Source organism: Macaca thibetana, chromosome 3 (genome assembly GCF_024542745.1).
Source record: "Macaca thibetana thibetana isolate TM-01 chromosome 3, ASM2454274v1, whole genome shotgun sequence".
Taxonomy (NCBI): Eukaryota; Metazoa; Chordata; class Mammalia; order Primates; family Cercopithecidae; genus Macaca; species Macaca thibetana.
In genome coordinates, this window is record NC_065580.1 from 129,438,992 (window position 1) to 129,460,605 (window position 21,614).

A 21,614-nucleotide genomic window follows, 5' to 3' on the forward strand; every position below is an offset into this window, starting at 1 on the left:
ACAGAGCAAGACTCCATCTCAAAAAAAAAAGAATGTTAATGTCAGCCAGGCCCTGTGGCTCGTCCCTGTAATCCCAGCACTTTGGGAGGCCAAGGCAGGAGATCACTTGAGCTCAAGAGTTTGAGACCAGCCTGGGCAACATAGAGAGATCCCACCTCTACAAAAAAAATGTAAAATTAGGCAGGCATGGTGGTGAAAACCTGGAGTCCCAGAGACTCTGGAGGCTGAGGCAGGAGGATCACTTGGGCTCAGGAATTCAAGACTGCAGTGAGCTGTGATCACACCACTGCACTCCAGCCAGGGCAACAGAGTAAGACCTTGCCTCTACACAAGAAAAAGGAAAACTTAGGTTCCAACCTTGGAGTTACTAAATCAGGATCTAAGAATGTAGAGATATGGCATTTCATAAAAACTTCCCCTAGAGATTCTCACCAGCCAGGCGTGGACCAGATGAACTCTAAGTTCCCTTAAACCTTTGATGTTTTATGAGTCTATTACATTGAAGTGCAAAAAACGCTGAGTCCAAACTGAGCAAACAAATCCCATCTCCCTATGCCCAGCCTCACTGGATTGAGAAAGCCGCACTGCCTGGCCAGTAAGCAGGGGGAGAATTCTCATTAACCCAAAGACCATCTGTGAAAACAGACTGGATGTGGCTGGGCACAGTGGCCCACACCTGTAACCCCAGCCCTTTGGGAGGCTGAGGCAGGAGGATCGCTTGAGCCCAGGAGTTCGAGACCAGCCTGGGCAACATGGCAAGACCCTGTCTCTATAATTTTAAGTAAAAAACAAAATGAAAAAAAACCCAGACTGGCAGCGCATGGTTCTTTCCAGAGGTTCCAATGAGCAGGTTTCAGGACGAGCCTAGGCAAAGTCAGGGAGAAGTGGGACGGGGGCCCCCAGGCTCACCCCCTTGTCTGCTGTATAGTTGGATCTGGTCACAAAGGTCACAGGCCGGGAGGGGTCCAAAGCTTTGGTATGAGCGATCACCATCCTGTCCACAAAAGGCAGAAGACACGGGTTCTGTCAGTCCAAGGGCTCAGACACCCTCCCATCCTCTCTGTCCCATCTTCCCCCGCCAGAACACAACACGGGGCCAGGCAAGATGGCTCACACCCGTAATCCCAGCAGTTTGGGAGGCCGAGGCAGGTGGACCACCTGAGGTCAGGAGTTCAAGATCAGCCTGGCCAACATGGTGAAACCCCTTCTCTACTACAAATACAAAAATTAGCCGGGCATGGTGGCGCGTGTCTGTAACCCCAGCTACTTGGGAGGCTGAAGCACAAGAATCACTGGAACCCAGGAGGTGGAGGTTGCAGTGAGCTGAGATCGTGCCACTGCACTCCAGCCTGGTCCACAGAGCAAGACCCTGTCTCAAAACAAACAAACAAAAACAAAGAAAACAAAAAACAAAAAAGCATGGAGCTGCTGCTTTCTTCCCTAACTGGAGATGTATTTTAAGTAAGGGCACATGTTCCTCTAGTCCTAGACCGAGCTCTCTAACATCACTTTTTCTCCCCCCGTCTCTGAATCCTATCCTCCCAGAAGAGTAGCCACCCTTCCAGGTACACAGAGCCGAGGCCACTGGGCTTAACACTGCTAAAAATGAGGTTGACTCCCTGAAACAGCTCTTGAACACAGGAGTGGATGGGTGCAGAATTGGGTGGGGTATTTATTAATGCATCAAGCAAACAGGGGCACTCCCTGGAAAGTAGGCATGGGGCTGGGTGCGAGGTGCTCAGCAGTGATCAAATCTAAGTCCACAGGTCCTGGGCAGTGGGAGTGGAGACGTATGCACAGAGAAATGGTGTAAGAGCTGGGCATGGTGGCTCACGCCTAGAATCCCAGCACTTTGGAGGCTTACTAGAGACCAGCATTTCAAGACCAGCCTGGGCAATATAGCAAGACCTTGTTTCTACAACAAATTTAAAAATTAGAGGGGCCGGGCGCGGTGGCTCACGCCTGTAATCCCAGCACTTTGGGAGGCCGAGACGGGCGGATCACAAGGTCAGGAGATTGAGACCACGGTGAAACCCCGTCTCTACTAAAAAAAAATACAAAAAATTAGCCGGGCGCGGTGGCGGGCGCCTGTAGTCCCAGCTACTCAGGAGGCTGAGGCAGGAGAATGGCGTAAACCCAGGAGGCGGAGCTTGCAGTGAGCCGAGATCGCGCCACTGCACTCCAGCCTGGGCGACAGAGCCAGACTCCGTCTCAAAAAAAAAAAAAAAAAAAAAATTAGGGGCGGGCATGGTGGCTCATGACTGTAATCCCCCCAGGACTTTGGGAGGTTGAGGCAGATGGATCATGAGATCAAGAGTTTCAGACCAGCCTGGCCAACATGATGGAATTTCATCTCTACAAAAAATACAAAAAAAAAAAACTAGCCAGACATGGTGGCACGCACCTGTAATGCCAGCTACACATGAAGCAGGAGAATTGCTTGAACCCAGGAGGTAGAGGTTGTAGTGAGCCGAAATCACACCACTGCTCTCCAGCCTGGGCAACAGAGCAAGACTCCATCTTGTGAAAAAAAAATTTAAACTTAGCCTGGCATGGCGGTGCACGCCTGTGGTCCCAGGTATTTGGGAGGCTGAGTGGGGAGGATCGCTTAAGCCCAGGAGGCCGAGGTGGCAATGAGCCGTGACTGCACCACTGCACTTCAGCCTGGGGAACAGCGAGACCCTGACTCTGAAAAACAAACAATGAAAGAAATGTTTCAAATGGAAGTGACAAGTGGTGGCAGAAATTGGGCTCTGCTAGACAATAAACATAACTTGGACTGGAGAGTCAGGGACAGCCTCTTAGAAAAAACGGCCCACAGGCCAGGCGCAGTGGCTCACACCTATAATCCCAGCACTTTGGGAGGCTGAGGGGGGGCGGATCACCTGAGGTCGGGAGTTTGAGACCAGCCTGACCAACATGGAGAAACCCTGTCTCTACTAAAAATACAAAATTAGCCGGGCATAGTGGCACATGCCTGTAATCCCAGCTACTCGGGAGGCTGAGGCAGGAGAATTGCTTGAACCTGGAAGGCAGAAGTTGCCGTGAGCCAAGATGGCACCATTGCACTCCAGCCTGGGCAACAAGAGCAAAACTCTGTCTCAAAATAAAAAGAAGAAGAAGAAGAAATGGCCCTGATGCTGAGTAGAGTTAACCAGTAGGGATGAAAAGAAGAAAAACCCAACAGAAGAACCCATCTGTGCTCAGAGCTCCCAGCACCCACCCAAGGCCTCCACAGTAGACTGGTTTTTTGTTTGTTTGTTTGTGTGTGTTTTTTTTTTTTTTTTTAGAGACAGAATCTCACTCTGTAGCCCAGGCTGGAGTGCAATGACATGATCTAGGCTCACTGCAACCTCCGCCTCCCAGGTTCAAGCGATTCTCCTGCCTCAGTCTCCCAAGTAGCTGGGATTACAGGCGCCCACCTACGCGCCTGGCTAATTTTTGTATTTTTAGTAGAGATGGGGTTTCAATATATCTGTTGGCCAGGCTGGTCTCAAACTCCTGACCTCAGGTGATCCACTCACCTTGGCCTCCCAAAGTGCTGGGATTACAGGCGTGAGCCACCACGCCCAGCCTAGACTGTTGTTGAAGCCTGTTTTCCTCCTTCCTCAGTTCATTTCTTCTTTTATGCCCTCCCCAATCATTGCTCTGCCCATCCAAAGGCTGTGGCTGGCACAGATCAGAACAGAACCCCCTACCTCAAGTTCCAAACCCACACTCTCCAACAGCCAGGCTCTCAGATGGGATGCTTCAAAGTCTTGGGACAGCCTGGCTGAACCTCTCCAGCCTGGGTGGCTCCCTCCAAATCCTGCCCCAGAAAACAGGCATCTCCTCTGGCCACCTCCCAAAGAAGCGTGTCTGGAAGCCTCAAACACCTGCTCCTGGAAGCCTGTACTCTTCCCCTTCCCTTCGCAACAAACGTCCTGTCCACCCAGTCCTGCTGAGCACACCCCTGTGGCCTGAGCTCTGAATTGTCCACGGCCCAGGCTGCGACAACTTCTCAGAGCCTTCTGCCTGCTGCAGACTTGGCTCAGCCCAAAGCACTGCATGAAATTGGGGTGTGCTGTATGAGTCAAGAAGCATTTCTACCACCTCTGCTGCCTCTACCACAAGTGAAAAACCTATTCTGAACGCTGAGTTAGAACTGCACGATTGTAAGGAAGAAAAGGGGGCCAGCAGTGGTTCACTCCTGTAATCCCTGCACTTTGGGAAGCTGAGGCAGGAGGATCACTAGAGGCCAGGAGTTCCAGGCCAGCCTGGCAAACATGGTGAAACCCAGTCTCTACTAAAAATACAAAAATTAGCCGGGCACGGTGGCTCCCACCTGTAATCCCAGCACTTGGGAGACCGAGGTAAGTGGATCTCCTGAGGTCAGGAGTCCAAGACCAGCCTGGCCCAACACAGTGAAACCCCGTCTCTACTGAAAAATGCAAAAGTTGGCCAGGCGCGGTGGCTCACGTCTGTAATCCCAGCACTTCGGGAGGCCGCGGTGGGCAGATCACGAGATCAGAGATAGAGACCACCCTGGTCAAAATGGTAAAACGCCATCTCTACTAAAAATACAAAAATTAGCAGGGTGTGTTGGCGTGTGCTTGTAGTCCCAACTACTCAAGAGGCTGAGGCAAGAGAATCACTTGAACCTGGGAGGTGAAGGTTGCAGTGAGCTGAGATTGCACCACTGCACTCCAGCCTGGCCACAGAGTGAGACTCCATCTCAACAACAACAACAAAAAAGGCAAAAGTCAGCGGGCGTGGTGGCCGATGCCTGTAATCTCAGCTACTCGGGAAGCTGAGGCTGGAGAATCGCTTGAACCCAGGAGGCAGAGGTTGCAGTTAGCTGAGATCATGCCCCTGCACTCCAGCCTGGGCAACAGAGGGAGACTCCATATCAAAAAACAAACAAAAAAAGCAAAAATTAGCTGAGTGTGATGACACACATCTATAATCCCAGCTACTTGGGAGGCTGAGGCAGGAGGATCATGTGAGCCTGGGAAGTCAAGGCTGCAGTGAGCCAACATTGCACCACTGCACTCTAACCTCAGCAACCAGAGTGAGAACCTGTTTCGAAAAAAAAAAAAAAAAAAAAAAAAAAAACCAGGCCAGGCACAGTGGCTCATGGGTGCCTGTAATCCTAGCTACTCGGGAGGCTAAGGCAGGAGAATCACTTGAACCCGGGAGGCAGAGGTTGTAGTGTGCCAAGATCACGCCACCGCACTCCAGCCTAGGCAACACAGTGAGACTCCATCTCAAAAATAAAAATAAATAAATAGAAAACCACAATGTGGGTGGGTATTTGGTCCCCTGAATGTCCAGGTATAGACGGCCTTCCCATTGGGCTGGACGGGAGGCTGATCTCGAACAGCACACGCCCACCCCAGCCAGCCGCCTGCCAGGGTCCCCTCCCCAACCTAGCCGAGGGCAGGCAGGGGGCACTCACTTCAAGTAGTAGCCGGCAGATTCTAGGTAGGACGCAGGCTCGTTGGCCACAGACCACATCACGACGGCGGGGTGGTTCTTGTCCCTGCGCACCACTTCCTCCATCACCCGCATGTGGTTCTGCAGGGACACGTTGTTGAAGAACTGCCTGCAGGCCAGGAGGGAAGGGACAGAGGGTCATGGTGCAGCCCACGGGCTGGGCAGGTGGAGCAGGTGCACAGCAGGAACTCACGGCAGCTCCAGGCCCACGCCAGGACACTCATCGATGACCACAATCCCATAGCGGTCACACATCTGCAGCACTTCCTCGGCGTAGGGGTAGTGGCTGGTGCGGAAGGCGTTGGCACCAAGCCAGCGAAGCAGGTTGAAGTCCTTCACCAGCAGCGGCCAGTCGAAGCCCTTCCCTCGGATCTACGGGACAACAGAACTGAATGACCCGTCCCTGTCAAAGGTGCACTTTCTCCAAGAGCCAGGACCCTGGAGAGCCACCCCACGAGTCCCCTCTCCATTTGGAGCCATTTGCCTCATTGCCCTGAGTTGCCCTTAACTGCAGGACACAGGGAAGGTGAAAGTGGAGGGTGACCAGAAGCAGCCCCAAGGACCCAGGAGCCCCAACGCACGTCCGCATCCTCATGCTTGTTGACGCCGTGGAAATAGAAAGGTTTCCCATTGATGAGGAACTGGCTTTTGGTGACATTCACAGTGCGGATCCCCACAGGGAGTGTGTAGAAGTCAGACACAGGCCCCAGTGATGTCTGTGCAGTCAGCCGCACCTACAACAACCAAAGCACAGGTGTGAGCACCCCAACAGCCTGAGCCCTCTGCCAGGAAGGCCCCTCGTGCACCCCAGCAGGTGCCCCTGGGCCTATAAGCAGAGATGCAGCAATCAGAGGCTCTGCCCTTCCCTGGCTGACCCTGGGGAAGTGCCCTTCAAAATGGGGCCTTCCCTGGGGCCTTCCCCTTGACCAGACAAGGAAGCTCATGCCGGGAGTTCTCACACTTTTGGAGGCTAAGGCAGGAGGATCACTTGAGTCCAGGAACTCAAGACCAGCCTGGCGACAGACTGCAACCCATCTCTATTAAAAAAAATTTTTTTTTTTGAGACCGTCTCACTCTGTCCCCCAGGCTGGACTGCAGTGGTGTGATCTCAGCTCACTGCACCCTCTGCCTCCTGAGTTCAAGCAATTCTCCTGCCTCAGCCTCCCGAGTAGCTGGAATTACAGGTGTGCACCACCATGCCCAGCAAATTGTCATATTTTTAGTAGAGATGGGGTTTCACTATGTTGGCCAGGCTGGTCTCAAACTCCTGGCCTCAAGTAATCCATCTGCCTCAGCCTCCCAAAATGCTGGGATTATAGGCATGAGCCACCATGGCCAGCCTACAAAATTTTTTTCTTTAATTAGCCAGGCATGGCGGCATGTGCCTGTAGTCCCAGCTACTCAGGAGGCCAAGGTAGGAGGATTGCTGCAGGCTGAGAGCTCAAGGCTGCAGTAAGCTGTGATCAGGCCACTGCACTCCAGCCGGGGTGACAGAGTGAGACCATCTCAAAAACAAAACAACAACAACAAAAAAAACTGGGCCTCCCACCAAGGGTGAGAAACATCAGAAAGCTCAGAGGACCACGCTGCCCGTTCACCTGTCCTGGGCTCCTGCTGAAGCCAAGGTCACCAGATGCGGGCAAAAGACCTCCCTTGGGCAAGCCCCAAACCACCATTACCTCCAACGAGTACAGATAGGCGGGGCGTTCGTGCATCAGGTATGGCCACCAGAGCCTGGCACCCGGCACCTTCAGTTGGCCCTGGGTTCCTGCCCCGTTCGCCACGAGTTTGTTTTCTGCATCCAGAAGACGCACTTCCAACTCGAACAGGTTACTGCCCTTGACAGAGATCTGGTAATTCACCAGCCCTGCGAGAAACGAGAGAGAGCAGGGCTGTGGGAGGGACACGACCTGAGTGGCACAAACGAGAGTGCCCTGCAGCCACCGCTGCCAGGCAGCCATTTGCTTCTGTTGCTTTTTTTAAAGTTAATTTTTTAATTATTTTTTTGAGATGGAGTCTCACTCTGTCCCCCAGGCTGGAAGCTTACTGCAACCTCCACCTTTGGGGTTCAGGTGATTCTCCTGCCTCAGCCTCCCAAGTACCTAGGATTATAGGCTTGTACCACCATGCTTGGTGAATTTTTGTATCTTTAGTAGAGATGGGGTTTTGCCATACTGGCCAGGCTGCTCTAGAACCCCTGACCTTAGGTGATCCACCCACCTTGGCCTCCCAAAGTGCTGGGATTACAGGTGTGAGCCACCGCACCCAGTACTTTTTTTAATTGAAAAAAAGATATTTTTTGGCCAGGCACAGTGGTCACACCTGTAATCCCAACACTTGGGGAGGCTGAGGTGGGAGGATCGCTTGAGCCCAGGAGTTCAAGACCAGCCTGGGTAACACAGGGAAACCACTTCTTCCCTAAAAACACAAACAATCAGCCAGGCGTGCTGGTGCGTGCTTGCAGCCCCAGCAGCCCCAGCTACTTGGGAGGCTGAAGTGGGAGGACTGCTTGAGCCAGGAGTTCGGGGCTGCAGTGAGCTATGATCTTGAGGCAGGGTAGGTAGTCAAGAAGTGACTGTGCCCTTTGGACATGCCAGCCACGGCGTTGAGACACGTGACGTGTGAACACGCATGTACAGCTACTGCGCATGTGCAGCACCCAGAGGACAGCCCAGAACGTGCTTACAGTAACACCTCTTCCCAGCTCCTTAGGAATTCATCATGGAAGACTCCCAGAAAGGGAGTTTCCCCAGTAATAATCAGCGCTGTCTCATCCTTACGAGCAGCCTGTCCTGAATTCTGTGTCTCAGGGTGAACCGTGTGTTTTGCACTTCACTGTTTTTTTTGAGTTGGGGTGTCGCTCTGTCACCCAGGCTGGAGTGCAGTGTTGCAATCTCAGCTCACTGCAACCTCCACCTCCCGGGTTCAAGCAATTCTCCCATCTCAACCTCCTGAGTAGCGGGATTGCAGGCTCACACCACAATGCCCAGCTAATGTTGGCTAGGCTGGTTTGAACTTCTGAGCTCAAGTGATCCACCCGCCTCGGCCTCCAAAAGTGCTGGGATGACAGGCATGAGCCACTGCACCCAGGCTATTCTAAACTTTACTTCCAAAATACTTTTCCTGGGCAATAAATTGCTCTATGCTCCATCGCCTTGGCTGTGTGATTCTTCTTTCAATTCTTTTTTATTTATTTATTTTTTCAGACAGGGTCTCACTATGTTGCCCAGGCTGGTCTCGAACTTTGCAGCTCAAGCAATCTGCCTACCTTGGACTCCCAAAGTGCTGGGATGACAGGCATTAGCCACCACACCCAGCCTAAATTCTTTTAAACTTAGAACTGTGGCCCCACAACAGCTGTCAGTAGTCTCACCACTGCACTCTAGCCTGGGCCAGAGTGCAAGGCCTCATCTCAGAAAGAGAAAAAGACCTATTTTTAAAAAAGAAAAAACTTAAAACAAAGATTTTTCTTAAATACAGGATATCCCAGGCCCGGTGTGGTGGCTCACACCTGTAATCCCAGCGTTTTGGGAGGCTGAGGCACGTGGATCCAGAAGTCAGGAGTTCGAACCAGCCTGGCCAACATGGTGAAACCCTGTTTCTATTAAAAATACAAAAATTAGCTGGGCATGGTGGCACACACCTGAGGTCCCAGCTGCTCGTGAGGCTGAGGCAGGAAAATTGCTTGAACCCGGGAGGCAGAGGTTGCTGAGCCACAATCATGCCACCACACTCCATCCTGGGCAACAGAGCAAGACTCCATCTCAAAAAACAAACAAACAAACAAAACAAAAACAAAAAAAGCACACAGTGTATCCCAGCTGGGTGAGGTGGCTCACACCTGTAATCCTTGCACTTTGGCAGGTTGAGGAGGGTGGATCACCTGAGGTTAGGAGTTCAAGACCAATCAGGCCAACATGATTTAGTAGAGGGTTTAGTAGAAACCCCGTCTCTACTAAAAAAAAATACAAAAATTATCCAGGCCTGGTGGCGGATGCCTGTAATCCCAGCTACTCGGGGGGTTGACGCAGGAGAATCACTTGAACCCAGGAGGCAGAGTTTGCAGTGGGCTGAGATCGCACCATTGCCCTCCAGCCTGGCGACAGAGAGAGACTCCGTCTCAAAAAACAAAAAGAGAGAGAGAGAGAGAAAGAAAGACAGGGTCTCCCTCTGTTGCCCAGACCAGAGTGCAGTGGCATGGTCATAGCTCACTGCACCCAGGCTCAAGTGATTGTCCTGCCTCAGCAGCTGGGACTACCGGTATGCATCACCATGCCTGGCTAATTTTTTAATTTTTGTGGTGATGGCCTCACTATGTTGCTCAGGCTGATCTTGAACTACTGGCCTCAAGTGATCCTTCTACCAGGGCCTTCTTGCAAAGTGCTGGATGACAGGTGTGAGCCACCGTGCCCGGCCCCCCGAAGCTGCCTGTTCCTTGAACATGATGTGTAGCAAGGGGAGCTGGAGTGAGAGCAGCACAGTGGTGAAGGGACACAACTGCCACCCTGAGCTGTGTGACGTTAGGCCAGACCCCTCTTCTCCAAGGGAGGTCAACCACACGGGTGATTTCGGGAGCCCGTGCCCACTCAGACAGCCTGGAATTTAGCTTTGTAGGTGGATGGGAACCTGTGAGGGTTTAGAGATGCTGGGAGCACCTTTTTCCTGGGAGAGCTTTCCAAACAGGGAACAAACAGAGCCACCCTGGGCCCCGCTGAGGGAGGATCCTACCAGAAGCCCTCACCACTGTCGTGCTCCACGCTGGTGGTGACGGTGATGTCATCGATGTAGGCGGTGGGTGTCGTGTACAGAAGCACAGACCGCTGCAGTCCCGCGTAGTTGAAGAAGTCAAAGTATATGTTCTGGACAAAGTAACCCTTGGGATACCTAGGGTGGGAGGACTGTGGTTCGCTGGGCCCTTACCCCGGGTCCCTTGACCTCAGCTCACATGCCTTCCCAGCCTCCCCAGATCCAGGGCCTCCACTCTGCAAAGGCCACCCTGTCCCTAGCAGGAAGACCATGGGGTGGGGCGGGAAGGTGGTGCGTGCAATGGAAGCAGGATGGTACCCACTTGGAGGTGTCGGTCAGGTATTGGATGGTCCCTGGTGGCAGGGTGGTGGGGGTGAGTGTGTTGTTGATGGCGATAGTGATGCGGAGCTGGGAGGACAGGGGCCCCACCTGGACCAGGTTACTGATGTCGGCCTCAAAGGGGAGGTAGCCCCCCTCATGCTCTAGCGTGTCGACCCCATTCACCCACTGCAGACACAGGAGACATGGGCAGGGGGTGGCAGGTCAGGGCATGAGGAGGTGCCCAGCTGTCGGGCACTCCCTCACATATCCAACAGTATGGGGCTCTGGGGCCTGCCCACCAGACAGGAAGAATGGCATTCCAATGGGGTAGATCAGGCCACCTCACCATCCCACCCTGGCAGACAGGCTGTGGGTGGCAGCTGGGGGTCCCATGCCGTGCAACAGCCGTGCCCACCCACCCTGCCTGCTCCTGACCGCACTGACCACGATGGCATAGGCGTGGGCACTGCCAATCCTCAGCACCACTCTTGTGCTCAGGTCCTGGGTCCATCGCTCCGGCAGGATCACCTCCCGTTCATACCACACCCAGCCGACAAAATCCCACAGACGCCAGTCCTGGCTGATGTCGTTGAAGCTGGAGGGAACCGGCATGTCCAGGGTGGGGCCTGACTGTGGAGAGAAAGGCCGGGCTCAGCTCCTAGGCCCCCAAAGGGATCCGGGACCAGTGTGCTGCACAGCTGTGTCCCAGGCTTAGTGCAAAAGCCCTGACACATTGTGAGGACTCTTGGCGGAACAGACAGATAACTTGCTGATAACAGGTCAATTGCCAGGGCGGTTCGTGCACCTGGGCCAGGGGAGCCAGGAGTTCCTCCTCGGAATGGGTGGGGCCCAATATCTCCTGAGACAGGAGCGAGCCCAGGGCCACATCCCAGCCAGAGGCAAGAAGGTTCAGACCCGTGACTAAGAGGCAGATGGCCCACTGCCTGTCACAGGGAGGAAGGCTGGTTGGGGGGATAGGGGGGAACTTTGCTTAGGACACTGTGAATGGGGCGCACACTGGCACCCAGCCCCCTCCTCTCTGCCTCCTGTACTGAATGCTGCAAAGTCGGAAAAAGAGGATATAGACCTCACCGGGTCCCACTTCTCTGCTGACCACATCCAAGTCAGGAGAGGAACAGGGGTCGCGTCCTTGGCCTGATGTCAGGTCCTGTCCTCTATCTGAACCATGAAAACCAAGGGACCTTCCCTCCTCAGCAGAGCTGACTTCAGGATGTCTAAACTGTCCCCTCCTCCCGATCCCCTGGCCCAGTTCTGTGCAGCGCCTGTCGCTCTGGCCTGACAAGTGTCTGGGTGGCTCATGACTGTAATCAGCGCTTTGGGAGGTCAACGTGGGAGGATGGCTTGAGGCCAGGAGTTTGAGACCAGCCTGGGTACCGGAGTGAGTATTTATTTATTTATTGAGACAGAGTCTGCTCTGTTGCCAGGCTGGAGTACAGTGGCGGGATCTCGGACTCATTGCAAGCTCCGCCTCCCCAGTTCATGCCATTCTCCTGCCTCAGCATCCCTAGTAGCTGGGACTACAGGCACCCGCCACCACACCCAGGTAATTTTTTTGTATTTTTAGTAGAGACGGGGTTTCACCATGTTAGCCAGGATGGTTTTGATCTCCTACCTTGTAATCCACCCGCCTCGACCTCCCAAAGTGCTGGGATTACAGGCGTGAGCCACCACACTCGGCTAATTTTTATATTTTTAGTAGAGACGAGGTTTCACCATGTTATGTTGGCCAGCCTGGTCTCAAACTCCTGGCCTCAGGTGATTCACCCGCCTCCGCCTCCCAAAGTGCTGGGATAACAGGCGTGAGCCACCGAGCCTGGATAAGGTTTTGTGTGTGTGTGTGTGTGTGTTTTCACTTAGCTAGGCGTGGTGGCCCCAGCTAAAGTGCAAAGCTGGGGCGGGAGAACTGCTGGAGCTCAGAAGTTAGGATGGCGCTACTCCCCTCCAGCCTGGGAGACGGGCAAATCCAATCTCAAAAAAAAATTTTTTAATTAAAAATAAATTTTAAAGGAAGGACACTGCCCAAGCTCAGCCTTCGCCTCGGGAAGGGGCTGGGCAGGAGCCTTTTCTCCTCCTCCTGCCTCCTCCACCCCGGCCCTCCAGGGTGCTCCCATTCCCACGTCCCCCAACCCCACGCCCCCTAAGCCCGTTGACCTTTAACCTCCTGCGGGCTCCCAGCTCCGGGAAGCCCAGGGGAAGGAGCCTGCGGGGGGGCCCGGGCTCCCCCACTCCCATCGCCGGGCTTCCGGGCGCCTCCCGGCCCTGCCCCCAGATCGCACCTCCCGCAGCGGCCGCCGGTACCACTGCTCCTCGAAGCCCCGGCGTCGGTTGTGGGAGAAGTCAGCGCGGAAGCTCCAGAGGCCGTCCAGCTCCTTGCGCTCCCTCGACGGGCTCTCCCGGGGGTACAGCATCCCGCCCTGCAGCGCCAGCGCGCAGCCCCACAACAGCGGCCCGAGCGCCGCCCAGGCCACCGCCGTCCTCCGGGCCATGCTTCCCGCTCTCCCGCTCGGCCACCATCTGCGGGGTTAAGAGCAGCGCAGGAGGTGCCCCTAGGGCGGGTCGGGAGACACGGGCAGGTGGTGTGACGCCCCCGAGGCCGTCGGCGCAATCTTGGTTCAGGACGAGTGCCAGGCCTGGAGGGGCGGGGCGGGGCGAGGCTGGGCGCTGCCCAGGGGGGCTTGCGGCTGGAACCCCAGGCTAGGCCTTTGGGGAAACGGGACCCTCACCCTCAGCCCCAGCCAAGAAGGGCGAGGTCTGCTCCCCATCCCGGCCCAGGCTGGACGATCCAGGGTCGCAGGCCAGAACAGAACCCCTGAGATCGGTGGGATCCCCCTGTTTCTTCAAGGAGCACCTCCACTTGCTTTCCCCAGCAGGAATTCAAGGAGGCCTCAGCAGAGCCTCTTCCATACCTGTCAGATGCAGCCTCTTGTCCTTAGGATGCAGCCATAGCCTTGACCCTGGGCCTCTGGGGCCCTGACCCTAATCCAGGGGTCAAGAGCTCCCTCTTGGTGTTGCAGGCACATAAAGATGCAGGGACAGAGGCCAGGAACAGTAACCCCAGCACTTTGGGAACCAGAGGGGGGCGGATCACTTGAGGCCAGTGTTTTCCCGTGTATCTGTTACCAGGTGTGTCCATTTCTGCAGGTAACCTGGCGTTTGTTTACCTGTTTATTTCTTCCCTAAATAGAATTTAAGGTCCACAAGGGCAGCACCTTGTCTGGCTTGTTCACTTCTGCATCCCCAGCACCTAGCACCAGTGCACACAGTACATGCCCAATAAGTCTTTAGATGAGTGAAAGAAGAAATGAATATAATGGAAATTATTTTATTTTCTTTGAAACGTATAACTGAAGGCTGGGTGTGATAGCTCAGCCTGTAATCCCAGATTTTTGGGAGGCCAGTGTGGGAGGATTGCTTGAGCCCAGTAATTCGAGACCAGCCTTGGCACATGGCAAAGCCCCAACTCTACAAAAAATACAAAAAAAAAAGGCTGGGTGTCGTTGTCTCAGCTACTTTGGGAGGTTGAGGCAGGAGAATTACTTGAAACTGGGAGGTTGAGGCAGGAGAATTACTTGAAACTGGGAGGTTGAGGCTGCAGTGAGTCATGACTGCAACTGCACTGTAGCCTGGGCAACAGAGAAAGATCCTGTCCCCTTCCCGCCCCGCCCCCCCCCCCCCCCCCCCCCCGCAAAAAAAGGATTGCATAATTGTACAATAAAAATCTTCATGGCTTTCACTTGTTTGTAAAATCGGGGTGATTTTTCTCGTCCAACATCATCATTATGCAGGGGTTTCATTCTATATCTTGGGCATCGAGTGCCATTAAACTATTGTGGCCAGTGAAGAATCACTTATTTATCCTTGCTTTGGGGCAGTTTGTCTTCAGAACCAAAGTTTAGATTTTATTTAGAGTGTTTCTGTACTGACTTAACACCATAACTGGTTATGTTTTTTAGTATTTAAGAAGCACTCTTGTTCCATCCAGAGTTAACATTACCTTTAAAGGTTTTTTTTATTCAAAATGAGTGCTAGTTTGATATTTGTATCAAGTTTTATCAAATCAGTATTAACAATTTATAAAAAGAAAATCAGATTTAAAAAATCTTAAGTCAAATGCAAGATTTAAAGTTAACTTGCAAATAAAACCTGAAAGGGCATATAATGTATCTGGTTTTTTACTTCTGAGATAGAACTCCAGGAAAGACCTACGGTTTCTGATATTATCCTACCTTTTTTTTTTTAAATGGAGTTTTGCTCTTGTTGCCCAGGCTGGAGTGCAGTGGTGCAATCTCGGTTCACTGCAACCTCCACCTCCTGGGTTCAAGCGATTCTCCTGCCTCAGCCTCTTGAGTAGCTGGGACCACAGGCGTGTGCCACCACACCCAGCTAATTTTTTGTATTTTCAGTAGAGACAGGGGTTTCAGCCTGGTCTCGAACTCTTGACCTCATGATTTGCTCACCTCGGCCTCCCAAAGTGCTGAGATTACAGGCGTGAGCTACCATGCCCAGCCCTACATTTAAAAAATACATTCCCAGTATATTTCTTAATGCATATCCTGGTGAAATTCGTGAAGAAAAAAACGTTTCAATCTATATTATTTGAGTGAATAAATAGCACAACTTACATCTATGGCTTTCAAATGGGGACAGTGGTGTCCCGGGGACGTTTGGCAATGGCTGTGACTGCGTTTTTGGTAGCCACACCTGGGGTGGAGGAGTACTAGCAGCATCTAGTGGGTGGAGCCCAGGGGTACTGTTATGTAATGCACAGAACACCTCACAACACAAAGAATTATGTAGCCCAAAATGTCAGTGGTCCACTGTTAAGAGACCCTGGCTTAAGCAGAGAGAAGTCTCCTTCTGCAAATACTAATGCCACTGGAAAATGAATACTTTGCCCTACCTTTTGGAAAAGAGAATATATAGAAATTGGCAACTGATTCAGATGGGTATATTGGCACTTTTAGATATGTTCATTTTAGATGATTATTTTTAATCAGAAATCTAGTGACTGGCCTCCCTCTTTGGGGTAAATCACTCCCTCAACACAGGACATTTAAGACATATGGCAACTTAGTTGATTTTAGAATTGGATAACGTTCTCAAATAATTTTACATTTTTTAAAATAGGGAAATTTAAATATAGGGTTACTGGTTTTCCTTATTTTACAGATGGGGTCGAAAATTTGGTCTTTTTGATTCTATTTTTGGAAAGGATGGTGTATTAAACCAGCCAAACAGTGTCTTAGGACTTATATTTTATATACTACAGTTATTACTTGGTATTTATCAATACAAAAATAAGGTTGTTATATTCCGTTTAGTAGTTTGTGTCTTTGCCTTGAAGTGTCTTGATGTTAAATAAAAGCATGTGTTATAGAGCCACTAGCATGTACAACATTTTTGTGTTGTGAAAACTTGATTCACTAAAATTTTTTTATATTAATGTTGAATTTATGTCACTTGCTGTTTAATCATGGAGAGCTGTATCTCATGATGTCCAGAAAAACCAGTCCCATTCCAGAAATTATCACTCCCATGTTCCCTGTAAATGTGTTTCCTTATTTTATAGACTGTGTAGCCTTGAAAAATATCACATATTGAGGGGACATTAACAAGAAACCATATTCATAATCCCATCACCTTTACATATCCACTATTTCTACAGTCTTCTGCTTTTAAAAATAATTTTGGGGCTGGGCACGGTGGCTCACGCCTGTAATCCCAGCACTTTCGGAGGCCAAGGTGGGCAGATTACTTGAGGTTGGGAGTTCGAGACCAGCCTGGCCAACATGGTGAAAGTCTGTATCTACTAAAAATACAAAATTAGCCAGGCGTGGTGGCAAGTGCCTGTTATCCCAGCTACTCGGGAGGCCGAGGCCGGAGAATCCCTTGAACCCAGGAGACAGAGGTTTTAGTGAGCTGAGATCGCACCATTGCACTCCAGCCTGGACAACAAGAGCAAAACTCCATCTCAAAAAAAAAAAAATAATAATAATAATAATAATAATAATAATAATAATTTGGGGCCAGGTGCGATGGCTCACGCCTGTAATCCTAGTACTTTGGGAGGCTGAGAAGGGCAGATCACTTGAGTCCGGGAGTTCAAGACAAGCCTGAGCAACATGGCAAGACTCCATCTCTACAGAAAATACAAAAAGTAGCTGGGTGTGGTGGCACACACCTGTAGTCCCAGCTACTTGAAAGGCTGAGGTGAGAGAATCACTTGAGCCCAAGAGATGGAGGCTGCAGGGAGCCAAGATCACACCACTGCACTCCAGCCTGGGAGACAGACCAAGACCTGTCTCAAAAACTAATAATAATTTAATGTGAACTGTGTTTCAACATAGTGTTGTTTATCCAGTTACTGTTAACATCTAGGTTTCACACCTTTGACTTTTTTTTGAGACAGAGTCTCGCTCTGTCGCCCAGGCTGGAGTGCAGTGGCACGATCTTAGCTCACACTGCAAGCTCTGCCTCCCGGGTTCACACCATTCTTCTGCCTCAGCCCCCCTAGTAGCTGGGACTACAGGCGCCCGCCAACATGCCCGGCTAATTTTTTGTATTTTTAGTAGAGACGGGGTCTCACTGTGTTAGCCAGGATGGTCTTGATCTCCTGACCTTGTGATCCACGCACCTCGGCCTCCCAAAGTGCTGGGGTTACAGGCGTGAGCCACCGTGCCCGGCCCACACCTTTTACTTCTAAATAATGCTGCAGTGATCAACTTTGTTTAAAGACCTTCTGCTCTTTCCTTCTTTGAATTATCTCCACAAAATAAATTTCCAGGCATAGGATCAAAAAACACAGATTTTTCTATTTTAGTTGGTGTTACCAAGTTGCTTTTCTCTCAGTTCTTTGGTTTCCCTGAAGTTCCAGCAGTCTTCATTTTTAAAAAGTGTTCTGTAAAATTTGTTTTTTTTTTTAATTGTAATGATAATCTTAACCTGGAAAAATTGCTAATAGCTACACATTAGTACCTATTACATTAAATTTTAGTCTTTTTAATGTCCTTTTATTGCCCATTTAGTTATTGGGATCCCGACAGTAGTATGTTTTTATATGTGTTACAAACATTTAGCGCATTCTTTATCCTTTTTGTTACTGTTATGAATTTGTATTGTATTAAATTTTTAGAGTTAAATCCATCCATTGTTGTCTTTGCATTTTATTTTTCTCCTTTTTTAAAGATCTTGTTCCATACCAATGTCTTTGTATTTTAATTATTAATATTCCATTATCTGTCAGCTCTTCTAATTTGGTTAATTAAAAATACATGTAACTCTTCTGTCTATCTGAAATTGATTTGTTATAAGGCAAATTGTAAATCTAAATCATTGTCAGTTGTTCTGTCGAGTTTCCCCAGTTCCATATCTGTTTATCTTGCAGAAGTACAAAGATGTGTGGACAAGGATATTCATAGCAGTACAGTGTGAAATAGCAAAAAAAAAAAAAAAAAAGTAGCTTAGAAATAGGTAATGGTTGAATAAATTAGAAAATACTATGAAATGGCCAGGTGCGGTGGCTCACGCCTGTAATCCCAGCACTTTGGGAGGCTCAGGTGGGCGGATCACGAGGTCAGGAGATCTAGACCATCCTGGCTAACACGGTGAAACCTCATCTCTACTAAAAAATAAAAGTTAGCCAGGTGTGGTAGCAGGCGCCTGTAATCCCAGCTACTCGAGAGGTTGAGGCAGAAGAATGGCGTGAACCCAGGAGGCAGAGCTTGCAGTGAGTCAAGATCATGCCACCGCACTCCAGCCTGGGCAACAGAGGGAAAGTCTGTCGCAAAAAAAAAAAAAAAAGAAAGAAAAGCCTTTGATTAGATTAACTTTTGAAGATAGAGGTGCTACAGTCAAATTTCTGTTTATGCCATTAATTTAATGCCATGCTGTATACATATTTTAAATCATATGTATCATATGTGTTTTTTTCATTTGCATTTTTTTGACTTGCATTTAGATGCTTCACATGCTTTTTAATGTTGGTGTCTTTACGGGAGGCACATTTGAACTAACCCAACAGTTTCCAGAGCATGGCATCTGTACTCACTTCTAAGCTGTTTGAGATACAGCATTTTTAATTTAATTTTTTCATAGGTAATCCATTCACATGGTTCAAAAGTTTTAAAAACAGACCAGGCTCAAGGGCTCACACCTATAATCCCAGCATTTTGGGAGGCAAAGACGGGCGGATCAAGAGGTCAGTAGTTCGACACCATCCTGGCCAACATGGTGAAACCCTGTCTTTACTAAAAATACAAAAACCAGTCGGGGGTGGTGGTGCACACCTCTAATCCCAGCTACTTGGGAGGCTGAGGCAGGAGAATTGCTTGAACCCGGGAAGCAGAGGTTGCAGTGAGCTGACATTGTGCCATTGCACTCTAGCCTGGGCAACAGAGGGAGACTCTATCTGGAAAAAAATATGTATATAAAACATTACACAAAGAAAATCTGTCTCTTTAATTGACTTCTTCAAACCTGCTCCCATCTGTTATTTTGTTCCTGTTTCTGTTATCCTTACCCATGAGTCATTGGGTAGGAGGGTAGTTTAACATGCTCTGCCTTCTCTGTCCTTGAAAATAAATGCACATATTCTCCATACTGTTGACCACAGGAAATTAAAAACAATACATGTGAAGATAGAGTCCAGAATTCAGGTGCCTTTTTTTTCTTTTCTTTTTCTTTTTCTTTTTTTTTTTTTTTGAGACAGAGTCGTACTCTGTCACCCAGGCTGGAGTGCAGTGGCGCAATCTTGGCTCACTGCAACCTCTGCCTCCTGGGTTCAAGTAATTCTCGTGCCTCAGCCTGCCTTGTAGCTGGGGTTACAAGTATACAATACCATGCCCAACTAATGGTTCCTTTTTCTTTTTTTTTTTTTTTGGTATTTTTTAGTAAAGACGCCATTTCACCATGTTGGCCAGGCTAGTCTCAAACTCCTGACATCTTATCTACCTGCCTCAGCCTCTGAAAGTGCTAGGATTACAGGCATGAGCCACCGCGCCTGGCTTTAGGTGCCTTTTTGTACTGAGAGCCTGGGTTTAGCACACATGTCCACCATTTTTCTTGATCGGGTTTGGCCCACATACAGCCAACGAGCTAACTGTGGTTTCCCTTATCCACCAGGGTGAGCCCTTCCTGGAATGTTTAGCAAGAGTTTTTCTCTCCTCAGCAACTTGTTGGTGTAGTCACCTCTCATTGTGGATTTTTAATCAATCTGATCTAAACATGGAAAAGCAAATTTTACTTTCCACAGATGGGGAGGCTGTAGTGAAAACCAGAGAAGGTTCTCACCAAATGTGTGCAGCTCGGAAGAAAAAGGCTGCGGTCCTCATGTCCCTTTATTCATTTGGTGTCTCGGGGCTGTTGATGTTACAAGTCAGCTTCATTGCGTAATGTGATTGTGAGACTGCATATTTGCTTTGTGTGCATATTTTCAACTAGGTTAGTTTATGAAATTAGTAATATTTCACCTGAAAGATTGAGAAATCAAAAACATTGCAGCTATAAAACTGGCATTTGGCCGGGCATGGTGGCCCACGCCTGTAATCCCAGCACTTTGGGAGGCTGAGGCGGCTGGATCACCTGAGGTTAGGAGTTGGAGACCTACCCGGCCAACATGGTGAAAGCCCGTCTCTACTAAAAATACAAAAATTAGCCAGGCATGGTGGCACGTGCCTGTAATCCTGGCTACTCTGGAGGCTGAGGCAGGAGAATTGCTTAAACTCAAGAGGTAAAGGTTGCATGAGTCGAGATTGTGCCACTCTACTCCACCCTGGGTGATACAGTGAGACTCTGTATCAAAAAAAAAAAAAAAAAAAAAAAAAAAGCCAAAAAACTGGCATTTTGCTAGAGTCAATCTGTATAATTTTAACGAAACAAACCAGTATTTCTGTTCTCAATTTTCAGAGTTTGGCAGGAAGATCAGTATTCAAACACCGCAGCAAGTCACACAGTGTTAGTCCTTGTCACTCAGAAAGCCTCTCTCCAGCGCCAAGGCCTGATTGAGCCCGCGTCTCTTCTCTTACAGGCATGACAGCAAGCGCGGTGGCGGCTTTGATCCTCATGACGTCCTCCATCATGTCGGTCGTGGGGTCCCTGTACCTGGCCTACATTCTGTACTTTGTGCTGAAGGAGTTCTGCATCATCTGCGTCGTCACGTACGTGCTGAACTTCCTTCTTCTCAGTATCAACTACAAATGACTAGTTTACTTGAACGAGGCCTGGAAGCGGCAGCTACAGCCCAAGCAGGACTGACGCCCGACAGACTCTGCCCTGACAGTCTCAAGCCCCTTTTCCATTCAGTTTATTTTGCAGCAGGTTTTTATTATTATTATTATTCACAACAGACACTTTCCCTAAGAATCTCAAACTGATTTTTAAAAATCCTGTAAATTAGAAGGGGCCCTCGCTAATTTCTGTGTCAATCTTCATTTTAAATATGGATACAAAAAGGATACGCCGAGCCAATCAAAGACAAGCTTTAACTTTACTTTGAAGATGTTTCTGAAATGATAAAATGTAGCCCTAGCCCCCTGCCCTCAATTGTAAAGTCAGCAACCATTGCTAGTAATTCTTTAATGTGTATAAATTCAATTTCAGGTATAACAAATGTGATCATAACATGAAAATATTCTAGAATAGATACTGTATTAAATATTACCATGTTTACAATATGTAGTATGTTTTTAGCCAATGGATTTAAACATGTAGATTCAACTAGAATCCGTTTATGTGATATTTGTAAATAAAGATAGAAATATTAGATCCATTTCTGCAGAACTTACTGTACAGTTTAGTTGGAGTGTAGCACTGAAGAACTGTCAGTTCAGCATTGACTGAGGAGATAGTGAAAATAGCCTATACACAGCATCTTGTGGAAAGTACTGGCCGCTGTTGTTGCAGCAAATAATAGGGTGAAAAAAATAATAATAGGGTGGTTGGTTCCCTTTCATCTCCCTCTTCTGAAAGGAAGAAATTGAATTGGAACGTTCAAGTCCAGATTGTGTCCAGTCATAAAACTGGACCAATTGTTAACCTTACAGAATGAGTCATGT

General features: G+C 49.5%; 2 protein-coding genes across 6 annotated transcripts in view; one reads left to right on the plus strand and one right to left on the minus strand.

Annotated features, from left to right (window-relative positions):
- GUSB (glucuronidase beta) overlaps positions 1 to 11,303 on the minus strand; it is a 72,310-nt gene extending 61,007 nt beyond the window's left edge. Inside the window, exons 1-4 of one of the 4 annotated variants that reach the window (XM_050783566.1) lie at positions 10,987 to 11,303; positions 10,544 to 10,728; positions 10,217 to 10,359; positions 7,155 to 7,342 (exon numbers count right to left, since the gene is read on the minus strand). In XM_050783566.1, coding sequence (XP_050639523.1) covers positions 7,155 to 7,342; positions 10,217 to 10,359; positions 10,544 to 10,728; positions 10,987 to 11,154 — 684 coding nt within the window. In that variant the 5' untranslated portion in view covers positions 11,155 to 11,303. The remainder of the gene's footprint in view (positions 1 to 7,154; positions 7,343 to 10,216; positions 10,360 to 10,543; positions 10,729 to 10,986) is intronic. The other 3 variants (XM_050783565.1, XM_050783567.1, XM_050783571.1) reach the window with 3 other exon arrangements.
- VKORC1L1 (vitamin K epoxide reductase complex subunit 1 like 1) overlaps positions 1 to 21,196 on the plus strand; it is a 166,576-nt gene extending 145,380 nt beyond the window's left edge. Inside the window, exon 3 of one of the 2 annotated variants that reach the window (XR_007724154.1) lies at positions 21,160 to 21,196. Coding sequence is in view for 1 of the 2 variants with exons in the window: in XM_050783603.1 (XP_050639560.1) it covers positions 20,588 to 20,760 (173 nt within the window). In the remaining variant the exon portion in view is untranslated. Of the gene's footprint in view, positions 1 to 20,587 lie in introns of both variants that reach the window. The other variant, XM_050783603.1, reaches the window with a different exon arrangement.
- The last annotated feature ends 418 nt before the right edge of the window (positions 21,197 to 21,614 follow it).